The 12,904-nt window shown below is 39.3% G+C and overlaps 2 protein-coding genes across 5 annotated transcripts in view; one reads left to right on the plus strand and one right to left on the minus strand.

Annotated features, from left to right (window-relative positions):
* LOC101173766 (transcription elongation factor 1 homolog) overlaps nucleotides 1-7,776 on the plus strand; it is a 62,301-nt gene extending 54,525 nt beyond the window's left edge. For both annotated transcript variants that reach the window (XM_078946113.1, XM_078946120.1), the window contains exons 3-5: nucleotides 4,237-4,371; nucleotides 4,460-4,530; nucleotides 6,182-7,776. In XM_078946113.1, the coding sequence (XP_078802239.1) occupies nucleotides 4,237-4,371; nucleotides 4,460-4,530; nucleotides 6,182-6,246 (271 nt within the window). In that variant the 3' untranslated portion in view covers nucleotides 6,247-7,776. The remainder of the gene's footprint in view (nucleotides 1-4,236; nucleotides 4,372-4,459; nucleotides 4,531-6,181) is intronic.
* On the minus strand, nucleotides 168-4,252 carry pld6 (phospholipase D family, member 6). 3 transcript variants are annotated; one of them, XM_020702205.2, is made up of 4 exons: nucleotides 4,116-4,252; nucleotides 2,743-2,918; nucleotides 2,003-2,232; nucleotides 168-713 (listed from the first exon to the last, which is right to left on the minus strand). In XM_020702205.2, the coding sequence occupies exons 2-4, from the start codon at nucleotides 2,907-2,909 to the stop codon at nucleotides 493-495; spliced, it is 618 nt and encodes a 205-aa protein (XP_020557864.1). In that variant the 5' UTR covers nucleotides 2,910-2,918; nucleotides 4,116-4,252; the 3' UTR covers nucleotides 168-492. The 3 variants fall into 3 exon arrangements, with proteins under 3 accessions (XP_020557864.1, XP_004065734.1, XP_020557857.1); XM_004065686.5 differs by lacking the exon at nucleotides 4,116-4,252 and adding an exon at nucleotides 3,751-3,888; XM_020702198.3 differs by lacking the exon at nucleotides 4,116-4,252 and adding an exon at nucleotides 3,751-3,888 and having other exon boundaries at nucleotides 2,743-2,932.
* Nucleotides 7,777-12,904: the final 5,128 nt, after the last annotated feature.

Consider the following 12,904-nt stretch of genomic DNA (forward strand, 5'->3'; position numbering starts at 1 on the left):
AATTTGTCTAAATGCATCCGCACAGGAAGTGGCAAGCAGATGTGTGACAATTGTCTCAAGTGACAACAATATAATGGAAATAAAAATGTAAAAAGTTTTCAGATAGATAAAAAGAGGGGGGAAAAAACGTGATCTAACAAGTTTCCTTAAATGAAATATGACAATAATTGTGTTAAATTATTTATTGTTAAAACCAACAGCCAACAAAACATCAATAGTGCTTTACAGAACTCTAAAATGCCAGTCTGCCTGATAAATCACATACTGGAGAATTATCAGGCCCATGGACTCACACAGTAAACAACAATAACAACCAATGAATTTCTATTGTAACATAGCTGTTTTGACATAACGTTGTCCTCCTGAACTAAAGGTTAACCCAGCCTCTTAATATGAACATCAATCTTGTTTTGAGGCCAAATTGGCCCAGTTAATTTGACAGTGAAACATCACAAACTCTCAATTTCTGAAAATAATATTCAATCACTGCTTCTAGTTGAGTTGAGTTGGATTATTGTTCAGCCACAAGCGCTGGAACTCTTTGACGAAGGGCTGCACCAACTCTGGGTCCTCAGTGATGAGAATGTTCTCCTTGTTCCTCTGCACTGCTGTCTGCGTCCAGTTGAGGGAGCCTGTGATGAGCAGCCGCTCATCCACCACTGCAAACTTGTGATGCATGTGAACAGATGTCCGATCACACCGCACACAGATCCCTGGGTGGGGATTAGTCACAAGAAGAATCAATAGAGAGTGGAAGAAAAAAAAATGTGTCAACTAACGTTCATAACAATTCAGACCAACTGTAAAATGTGCACATGTGTTTAGATGCTACAAACAAGGAGAATTTAGATGTTCATTGAAGCATAAACGAACTTGGAAAAAGGTTGATATCGATGACTGAAAATTGGATATCAACTCCAAGAGGATGTTCAGAGAAGCTATAAGAACAAATAAAACAAAATAGATGACTTACACTAGTAGGATTTAAGCATCTCATTTTATATTTTAAAGCAAACCAATTTGTGTTTAAGAAAAGTCTTGTAACAAAATTTTTAGATGATCAGAAATTTTCAAAATGAAAAAAAGTGGAAAACTTTTTTTTTACTTGCAAAATTTTCCTTATTTTATAAAAAAAAAAAAAAAAAAGCTTGGACTGGAGACACCATGAGAACCGTAGGAGAATTCTTTTTTTTTTGGAAGATGATGACAGACAAAGATGACAAAAAAGAATAAATGGAAGAGGCAACAAAAGATCCATGGCATTCCAATTTTGACCTTAGGATGTCCCTTTTAAAGCCATCATTCACATTAACAAATGTCTCCCTTCACAAAAGACACGTGTCACAACCACTGAGCTATGTCCACCAGTGACGGAAACTGAGACACACTGCACTGGTGCCAGCTCCATTCAGCAAGAAAAAAATGGTTTCTGCAAGATAATTATGAATTGCATCTGGGTACAAAAAGGGATTTTATTTTTTCTTGCAGTCAACATTCCCACTCTGAAACACTCTGCCTAATAACATTTGCTGTCTGGTTGCCAGCTTTGTACTTACTTAATTCTTTCCGAACCGACTTGCAGTGATTTATTAAATGCAGAGAGGGCTGAGAAATGGAGTGGGACAGCATGAGTCAGGCACAAATCTTTCAGAGCGCCATTACCCTGCACAGACAACCTCCACTGACCCTGACATCCCTTGTCACTGCTAACCAGTATGGATCCTGTGGGACTTACTGACAATGATACTTGAGGTCTAAGAGCACAGAGAGAGCTCCTGTTGAATAAGACCAGCATCATCTTTCCCGTATCTCAGCCATACCTGTCTATTAAACTGGTGTTTCAAAGGTTGGTGTAACTTTTTATATTGTTTTTACGATATTTCAAAGAAGGACATGTTTGTCTGCCTTTGCCATTTTTCTCTGAAAATTTATTTGCAATTGGATACATAGAGAAATTAAAGACATGTGTAAACTTTGCGAAAAAAGAAAAGGTTCTTCTCACCAGCTTTACGCAGGACCCCTATCTGGGTGCCATTGATGGCAGAGTAATCTCTGTCAGTGAGGACTCGGATGGTTATGCCCCTGCTATGCAGCAGCAGTAGGGCCCTACTCAGGTTCACTTCGGAGAAGGAGAAGACACACACGTTGAGGGAGGAGGAGGCAGACAGGATGTAGTGAAGAAGACGAGAGAAAGATGTCTCTACACCATGAGGCAGCGGGCACAAACAGGAACTAGAAATGTGGGGGAAAAGAAATGTAATAAACTGTGCTAAGTGCTCATATAATCATCACATAATTATGGGTTTTAGAGTAATGTCCAGTCAGTTTTCCAGTGTTGTTAAAATATGCTAAATTGTTCCTTGTTTGTGTCCAAATGTGCACGCATAAACCCTTACCTAAGAAATGACTATTATGTTTTCAGTATTTAAACAAATCTATGAGAGCTGATTGAATAATTTTGGTAGAGCAGGACTGTTGAGGACAACACTTGTGTTCTCTTTTAGATGCAGTTGTCCGTATAGATATATATGCTAATGGTTTAGTAATTTCTTTTTCTCCAAATGTAATGTATCAAATCCCCAAAATTATCCATCCTGTTTATGCCAAACAGAGAAAAAAACTTAAATGTACTGACAGGATATTATGTATTTTTTGTCTCTGGCGGTTAGGAGAATATCTGTGAATCCCACTTTTGAAAAGACAGAGAAAAGTTAACTTCCACACATCTGTGTCATTTCTTACTGAGTTGAAAGGGGACTGAAGAAGTGCTCCACACAGGTGACTTCAGAAGGGAAGAAGAGGACCTTGTTAATGGCTCTTTTAGCCCTGAAGTGAATGAAAAGCCTGAGAAGTTCCACACTGAGAGAGACGGCGACAGCTCCCAGGCCGACCACCTTCAACGTCCACATCCTTGACACCTAACAAATTATAACTAAAATTTTAGAAATTTAGATGCATTTTAGTATTTATTAGCACAGATTATTATCAAAGGACTTAAAAAAACTGTTCTATGTACACAAGATGGACAAAAAAACAAAAACCTGAAGAATTTGGCATGATGTCAGGTTTTTGATCCACGGATAGTGTTCAGTGTTTGGATTGATATTAGATTGCAAAAGTACACCATTAAAAATGTTGTTTCAAAAATATGAAGGTATTTCTGTGTAATCAAGTTTGTCATTTGAATTTCACATTGAAACTAAATTAAAACTGTAGAACAATATTAATTATTTAATCTGGCAATATGTTGCTATAGTAGTATCCACAAAAAATGATGGACACATTGGTGTTTTTTTAATTGTTTTTGTAAAGGATAGCCAATTTAATTAAATTTAAAGACTTGAATAGATGTCTCACTGCGCACTTTTAATAATTTCACTCATTTTTTCACATTTTTCATGTTTACTTCTTTCTTATAGGACTGTTAGTTCAGAACTAGCAGATCCAAACTGTAAAACAAAATTTAAAAATGGATGTCGGTGATTTTCTCATCTAATCAATAATCAATATGTCAGTTTGATGAAACTAATCTGGCGGCTGGCTAAAAATCTAACACAGTGAGTAGTAGTTTCACAAAACGTTAATGAATGTCTTCTCTGATTAGGGAAATCACATTAAACTCATTGTTTCTGTGCTCAAAAATATAACTACAAATGGAAAACATTTGCTATCGTCAAACGGCACCATCAAGAAAGTTTACAGACAACAAAAATCTCAGTCAAACTGTAACGGATTTTCAGAAAGGCTCACCTTCACTAAGTTTTCTGTCTCCAGTAGTGTTTTGAATCACCACAGTGTTTCGTCACAGCCAACCAAATTGATTGACATTCTAATTGGCCAATGAGAAGCTACAAAGCACACTCTCTCGTCCAATCAGGTACGTCGAACGGTTTTACCAGTGTGCCGGACGTTAGGGGTTGCATTCGCTTAGCACAACGTGTATTTCCGACCAACACTTAAAGGTAAAAAAAAGAGATATCAAAATAAACACCGAACGTTCACTAGTAAAGGTTTAGGAGTTATATTATCTGTAGTAAATTTCCTGGATCACGACTAAAGTGATTTAAGTTTTAAAGATTAACAACAAACATGCTAACGTTAGCCGACTAGCTTACCTTATGCAGAGCAGCCAGCTGCCAGCTTATAAGTCTGTTCAGTCAAGTTTTCCCACTTGGCTGATGTTCTGTCAGGCAGAGCATGTGCCAACAGTGTTTCCCGTTTGTCTCTTTCATTCAGGTTTTACAGTTTAGATACGATGGGTCGACGCAAGTCAAAAAGAAAGCCTCCTCCTAAGAAAAAGATGACTGGGGACCTGGAATCTCAGTTCACCTGCCCCTTCTGCAACCACGAGAAGTCATGTGATGTTAAAATGTAATTTAATTAATTACAATTAATGAAAACCCAACAGGTAAAGTGACTGCTTTTCTGAATACCAGCTGTTTTGTTTGTGCTATTGCAGGGAGAGAAGCAGAAATACTGGGATAATATCGTGTTCTGTGTGTTTGGAAGAGTTCCAAACTCCCATCACTTGTATCCTTTTTCACACTTTCTTATAAACTGTGAAACTTATTTCCCATTCGAGAAAAGAGTTGCAAAAGGTGAGCAAAGCAGTCAGCATTACATGTTACTATTAATTGATAGTCCTTTTAAATATTTATTTTGAACTACAGAGTTTGTATAGATGAAGTACAAAGTTTTTGAGCAACAACTCATCATCCTAGTTGTTCATATTTTTTGTTTGTAGTCATCAGTGCTCCTTATTTATTTGTTTGTCCCTTACACATTCGCCATCAAAACACTACTTAATATAACTTTGTTGCTGTAGAGAATTTTATCACGATATCTTCCTGCATTTCTATACTAAATATGTGCAACCTACGTTGGTGACTTGCGTGACGTTACTTGGTTTAAAAAGAAAAATGCAGGATTAAGATATTTATGTCATAACATGTAAACAAAATGTACTAAATCATTAGTGTGTCTTCCTGATTTCTTGGAACTGACATAAATACTGGCTAAAGAGCTGTCTTTATTTTTTTTCCCCTCCTGTCTTTGTTTGCAGACTTTTTCCCAAATTGTCTGGAGCACCTGATTGGTTGAGGACGTCCAGCTCCAGATTTAAATACTGCCACATCATCTTTTGAGGACCCCCCCCCCCCCCCCACAGCTGGGGGTTGGGATGGGGGGTGGCGGCAGCAGAGCTTTAGTTTGTTTGGTTGTTTGAGGCTTTGGTCCTTGTGTTTTGGTTGTTTTAGTGTAGCTTTGAGTTTTTCTGTAAAAATAATTCTGTAAAAATTCCCAGCCTATTTTCAGCCTGGGTTTGTCTGTGAGTTTTTGAGTCACTGTATTTAATTTGTTCCTTTTTACCTTTATGTTACATCCTTTTACAAGCCCTTAGACAGGAGTGTAACACATTGGGGGCTCGTCCGGGATATTAACTGGCTTTTGTGACATATTTGGTAGCCAATTTTCTTCATCTCATGATATATGGCTTTGGGGTTTGCTTTTTTGTGTGGTTGATAGTTTTTTTTGTGAGAGTACATGCTAATGGCTTTCGATTTTGATGATTTTGTCGAGGCACCATATTTTTAGGAGTTGGAAAAGTGCACAACAGCTGACCTACTGACAAATGCCCGTCATGATATTTACACACCCGGTAATTGCCGTAAACAGGAGATAAGGGACCTTTTGTTTAGTCAGTTGGTGAACGGGGTGTGGTCAGACCTTTCCCGCTGTGACCCTGCTGAAGGGTGTGGCTGGAGGTAGAGTTCATGACGGGTTCTGACCCGATCACATTACTTCAAACGGGAGTTGACATTTAGGAATTTGAGGCTGATCCTATGAAGGCTTGATCGAGTCGTTGTGGCGTCTAATTTGTTCCTTTTGCCTTTATGTTGCATCCGTTACAAGCCCTTAGACAGGAGTTTAACAGCATCATACTTTGGTTGTCGGAAATCTATCAACAGCAACACAAATTGCAAAATATGTTCTGTTACAGAAGAAAAAAAATTGTGTACAGAAAATCAAAAGATGTTAATTGCTTTACTATGTATTTTATGACATGTTGTTTGGTTTACGTTTAACCCTAATCCGACTACTGTCTTGTTTTTTGTTTTTTTTTAATATGATCCCCTGTTCTGTATGGCAGAAGTCCTCTTTTCCTATATCCAACTCCCCTCAGATCTGTCAGAGCCGGTGGACGTGTACAGCGATTGGATAGACGCCTGCGAGGCAGCCAACCAGTAGTCCTCATCCAGCTGGAGGCATCGCGTGAACGTGGAGAGGATGAGCATGTGGATGAAGGGGGTGCACCCACTTGGAGCGAGTCAGAACATAATTGAGACCTTCAATTATGTTATTGACAGATTTTTATGGTCTTTAGAGATTTACAGCACAGAAATGCTCAGAAGTATTTCTCTAATTGAAGAGTTTTTCTCTCCCTAAGAAAGGTTGTGACCCATAGCTCCACATTGACTTAGGATGTGTTCCATCATTTTTCCCTTTGCTGCGTTGCCTGTTTTATCTTTAGATCTTATTTTTTTTGTAATAGTTTCTTAGATCTCTTGGATTCAAGTTTTTAGGTTCTGGTTTTTAGCTTACAATAGTTGTCCATGTCAGGCTGTGGTAAAGTTAAGTAGACCTAGACAAACATGCTTTTATTTTGTAGATCTATGGCCAAATTGATATCACTGTTTTAATTGTTGCAAAAAGTGAATTTTGACTGCATTCATTTTTGATTAAAGGTCGCTAGAGTGCAGTGCTCAAACTGATTTTCCAGACAGCAGATTCTATTAGTTTCATTTAAAAGTGTTGACTGCACCAAAACTGCATGAAAGAATCCGAATTTCACTCAGTGGGAAACAAACACTCGTCAGACAAGTTGAGGAAAAGTAACTTTTTATTTGTTGGTCACTTAGATATGCAATAACTAAATAGAAACATTTAACTGAAGCAATATATAAACAGGTGATCACGCAAAGGGGTCTGATGCAAAACGATGATACACATCAAAGAATACAGAAAATATGATTCATTTTTGCTAAATTATTATACAAATGTGACATTTTTAAAACATTTAAGCAGTATTTTTGTATATGGTCATGCTGTTTCTCTATTCCCTTTGCTAAACGCTGTTTGTCCTCATGACCTCACCTTGATTTTAAAGTTCAAAATGTTACCACTTGTGTACATTCAGACTACAATTGCATTCAGACAGTCTGCATATTTTGTGTCAATTATAAAATCATGACAGACGGGGGCTTCTCAGGGTGAATGTTGATGCATTTTAGGTCACCAATAAAGCTGGATTAAGTCATGCGCTGCAATTACTTTAAGCATCTCAAATAAAAGCAGCAATTGATCCTAGTCTTTTGTGCAAGTGTGAAACAATCCATACTGTTGGTTGTCAGTGAAGCGCTGCCCTGCTGCTTTTATTCATGATTACTAGAAACCCTCTGTGTCCTCAGACTATTGTATCAACTTCTAGATCATCCCACAATAGAAAGTAGCAGAAAAATGGACGGGGTTTATGCTGAGCTTCTGAATTGTTCATACTCCATTGAGCTTCTGGTGTGATTGCATATTACCATGTAATGAAATAACCATTTGAAAGAGGGATTAATGATTTTTAACAACCATGCATGTACAGAAGTGCACACTTTGTAATCTTAATTAACACTTTAATGCTATTTTCCTACAAGAGCGACATCAAACGAAGCTCGCTTGTAAACATATAACTTCAATTTTCATCAAAGAAATAAAAGAAATTTGACTTAATTTGAATCTCATGTTTTCTGTGCGCAGATCTCTTTCCCTTTTAGTTGAATTTAGCAGGGACATTTGCACATTTTTATATGTAAAAAGCCAATCATGAAGACATTTCTGAGTCGTTTTGTTCATAGCATCCTTTTATCTTAATAAGCTGTTTTTAGACTGGATTAAAAAAAATACAGGTTTGCTAAAGAAAAAAGAAAAAAATCCAGTAAATTGGAGAACAGGCAATGTGTTTTGTTTTTTTTTGTGCAAAATGGGTAAATACTAGGGGTGTAATGATTCATTTGACAATTCAATTCATATCATTTGTGGGTGCAGATGAGACTCATAGTATAGTAGTTCTTTGGTTTCATTTTGAATAATCTGAATCATTGACCTAAAATCAATCCAGGACATCTTAAACCAAAACTTTAAATAGAGATAATCACCTGGGTGCAGAACAGTGCAGGTGAAGTTTCCCAGATTCCTTGTGTTTCTTGTAATGAACTTTATTAGAACATTCTACCACTGTCTAGTCACGTCTTTGCAAAATATAGTGTTTCCACACACTCATAGCTTGATCAGTTTTTTGCTGCCACCCCATTTGTGTTGTCTGCTGTGAGGCAATTAGTCCTTTTGACATTATAGTGAAATAAACTAATTGTGACACAGCCTAAATTGTATTTTCCAATGTCGACGTAATTGAGTTATTTCATTTGGGAACAATGATACAGGGAATTTCATTAACAATTTCAGACATATGTAAATTGGTTGCATTGTTGGAATTGAAATCAATTCAATAATTAAGTCAATTGATCATTACACCTCTAGTAAACTCCAGATTTTTTATCAATGTTTCCCTAATTTGTGGTTAACCATTTTAGTAGAAAAGCTTGACTTTAATGTAGCAAATATTGGAAAGTTATGTTAAAAATGTCAATACTTCTATTTTACTTCAAATAAAACTTTTTTGTCATTTTAATCTGTTATTTATATACAGTATTATTGACTTAAACAGTAAATGTCTTGATTTAAAGGGAGTTACCAGCTGGTAAGTTGATATTAGGGAGGTGGGGGTTTCTATTTAACCAACCTAACAACGATTAATAAAGTTAGTTCTGAATTTTACTATAATTGATGAAAAAAAATCTTTTTTCTTAGCAATGCCAACAGCACACACTAAAATCTGCTTTACTTATCTATCAGCGATAAAAAACATGCTTTTTGTACAAAAACAGTAATGTTAGGAGGAACACCCGCAGCCTGCTAATGGGAGAATTGGGGGGGAAAAAAAAATCTCATTGCGATAATTACTATAATTATATTTAAAAGTGCTGAAGAGCATCTTTGTCTCCAGCTTCCAATCTGCTGTCTTGTGGCATGTATGACCATGAGACAGTTTTAGCAGTCCAGCCCCCCGTCATCCCTGCAGAGCACAGTATGTAGCAGACCACAAATAAAAGAAGACACAGTGTAGCGAGGTTATGCACCAGACGGAGCTGAGTGATAATAGATGAGATGTGGAGTGCCTGCCTGGGCTCTCCACCCAGGAGGAGTGTGTCCATGCATGTGCGCTCTGCTCTGTGTATTGTGTCTGATGATGGACCCCAGCTGGAGAGGTATTGACGACGTCTTATGAAACATGCTGGAGGATGATTACAATGGAGAATGATTATCACTTAGTGTCTCCTCTGTCTCTGCCTGTCCCCTCCCACTCCCTCCCCCTCTCTTCTATTTCTCGCCGCTCCTTTCTGCTCTCCCATTCAGCACGCGAGGTCAAGTGTCACTCCGTCTCCGTTGTCAAGGCTGCCAATCACCCACACAGTGAGTGCAAGGCAACTGTTGCCAGGGAAACAGAGCGATTTGGGTTGCTAGGCACCTGGAGCTGTGCTCACAATAGTCATTTTGTTGCTTAGAAGCACACACATACACGCTCGTATAAATACACACATCAACAGAGCATTTGCCCGATCAACAAGTTCATGCGACGTCAGAGGGAAAATTGTATTAATTATCCTGACGTACTGTCACAGATTTGCTTACGCAGTAGTAAGCAATCGTGGCAGAGTAAGTGATAAAAGTGTAATCTGTCCTGAGTGGTTACCCAATGCAAATTTATTGCTGAAATTGCAAATATGTTGATTTTATAATTTATAATACTTGGCATTAATGCGAATGTAAGAAAGGATAACTCAGGATTCGTTTATTTTGTTGTTCCATCCGTGATTGCCACCTGATTAAGCAACGCACATGCATGTCCAAGAAACTCTGCAAACCTTCAGCTCAAAGTGATCAATAAAAAGCATAAACATCCATCATTCTGGACCAAAAATAGTAACACATAAAAGCACTCAATCCCTTATTTCCCCATTGGCAAAAGGACCTCCAGGCTGCAATCTAAGTGCATTTAAATGTCCTTTTTTTTGTCAGTTTTTCATGATATCCATCAAATTCTTATATCCCTACCGGCATTTTGATTACATGAGTCCTGTTTGCACGTGAGCCTGAATCCCCATCCTAACAGGCAGTCAGCTGAGTCTAATGCTGAAATGTCAGCCACCAGAGCAAGCCTTTACATGTCATCATGTTGCAGGTTTCGGTCACCGCTATGGGCACGAAGCCCTAATGTGCTCATTTGAAGCCAGGAAGTCAAAAACACAAAGTTATCAGTGGGGAGGGATGATAGTTAGGCACAGTTTTAGTCCACTGTTGAAAAACAAAAAACAATACCTGCAACCAATCCATCTGCCACCATTTTTTTTAAACTAAAAAATGATCTTTCTGCCTTAGTGAAATTGTATGAAGGGCTTTGAAAGACACCCACCAACAGATAAAATAATAGGATTTCTTGGAACTAACAAAGGTATGCAATCAGGAATTTGAAATTATGTCAGAGTCTGCGGACTTTTCGTGGTAAACTCCCTGAACTAATGCAGAAAGGTTTAGATTGGTGGCATGGTGCAAGGCCAGCAGGATGTCCTGTACCATGCCAGCTCTCTGCAGGAGACCTCGAGTCTAACTGACTGCACAAACTCATTTGCTCCACAGGTGTACTAACTTACAGCGATGGATCTGTGATAAAAATAATTGCCACTGGCTTAATTTGAATTAGGAATCTGGTTAGCCTTGATGCATCTTTCTTTATTCAAAAGACTTTTGGAAAGCACAGACTATAGAAATCCTCAGAATGGAGTGATATTCACACAAAAGAACAGCACTTTTGACCGATGTTGGAGCTTCCACTCGACTACGCGTATTCTCAAGCAATAACATCCATATCTGTATTATCAACCCAAGAATACCCGTGGTCGAGACCGGAGCAATAAAGCCCACCTCCCCTCCGTTCGGCTCTGGAGCTCTTTTTCTGTGTTCGTGCTCTCAGCTGCTTTCCTCTGAATGAGACTGCAGAGTAGAGGGAGGAGGTCTGTGTGGAGGCGAATCTTTAACAACAGCACCTAGAACCAAGGAGACAAAAGAGATGGTATTTATCCTTGAAATGGCAACGCGGCACCTTCGCTGAGGTCACCGTACACATCTTATTCAAGCAGTTTCAACTTGAGCTCACAGTCAGACTAACAACTTTATTGTGAGCTTTTTGGACAAACGCGTCAAAACACAAAAACTCTCCTTCTTCTTCACCTGATCTGGACTGAACGAACGGAGGAGGCTCCCAACAGCCCAGTTCCTTTTGCTATCAAGGAGTCATTTAGGCAGGCGCTCAGGGAGAGGCCAGCCTTACCAATTATCAAATAAGTGTCAGTGTGTGTTACTCTGTGCGGAGAGGAGGCAGTGATTTCCAAGCACAGATGTTCAGCTCTCACCTCCATCAGTTCTTCCTTACTCATTGTCTTCCTTCATGCCCCCTCTGTTATCTGTCTGCCTCTTTCTGTTCTTAATACGTCCCAAATGTCCTTTCCCCCCCGAAAACACACTCGTCTTTCTTGCTTTGTCCCACGGAGAATGAGACACACTCTTCCCAGTCCACACTTGCCAATTAGAGGGTGTGTGGCTGTCAGCTGTGGAGCAAAAAAGGGAGGAGGGTCATCTGAAAAAACAGAAGGGGGTCGGATCAGCACCACAGACAGCTCCTCGTGGAAAACTGAAAGCTAGTTTACAAGCAGGAGTTGACTCTCCCTCCTCTTGCCTTCCCTCCTAACCTTTCCCCCCTCATCATTACAAACCCTTCCTGCATGTTTTTTCTCCCACTCTTACTCAAGATTTGCCCTTTCATCCCTACCTGCCCATCCCTCTGGTGCTCAGATCAGCTTCATTTAACCGTTCAGACACCTGCGTTACATGAAGCATACATTCCTGTCTGTGTGCCTTCAAAGCTGAACCCATGAAACTTGACACGGGAAATTCACTCGCCGTTGACAGTCCTCTCCCCTCTCAACCCGCTGTCACTGTAAAGCAAGTCGAGAAGGTTTTGACGTCTCCCTCATTACCCACACTCCTCTAGTCTTCTCTCCTCGTCTCCCTCCCACTCGCCCTCTTCCTCCATCCCAACTGTCCATGTCTGGCTTGCAGATGATGACAACTCAAGTGGACGTGTCTTCTGTTCTCACCACGAGCTGTGAAGAGATGTACGGAGGTGTCAGAGATTTGGTGTAAAAATACACCTTGCTGCTGCCCTGCTAACTACACAGGACCAGCCTGGGTGTGCTCTGTGTCATGGAAAAGCCTTCATCTGATCTGAAGACATGCTTCAGTGTATTTTTTTTCCCCTCTTTTCCTTTTTTATTCCCCTTGAGAACTTGGAGGTTAAGCTGTGACAGCATGAACTCATCAGGGTGTGCCTGCAGCCACAGTTTTGAGAGCGCATCTCATTCATGCAAACCCATCCTGCAGCCACATATTATACATTCATCCCCAATAACAGCTTTATAAACTAGTAAGAACTTTATTTGATGATGAAAGACATCTGGTCTGCATTTGTAAGAAAGTTCATTTCCTGATGGAAAGTGGACTGGCTCCAGCTTGAGGGCATAATGAAACCAAATCTGTCTGTGTTTCATATTTATGTCTGACGCAAACAGACTTATCAATCCTTTTATGTACCTGGTGTTTGGGATAGGACGTGGAATTACAAGTGGCTGCGCCAGAGGCGCAGACAAGACAGGCTTGGGATGGAAACGGAAACTGAGCGGATGCT

The sequence above is a fragment of the Oryzias latipes genome, chromosome 1 (genome assembly GCF_053564925.1).
Source record: "Oryzias latipes strain Hd-rR chromosome 1, Olatipes_Hd-rR_3.1".
Taxonomy (NCBI): Eukaryota; Metazoa; Chordata; class Actinopteri; order Beloniformes; family Adrianichthyidae; genus Oryzias; species Oryzias latipes.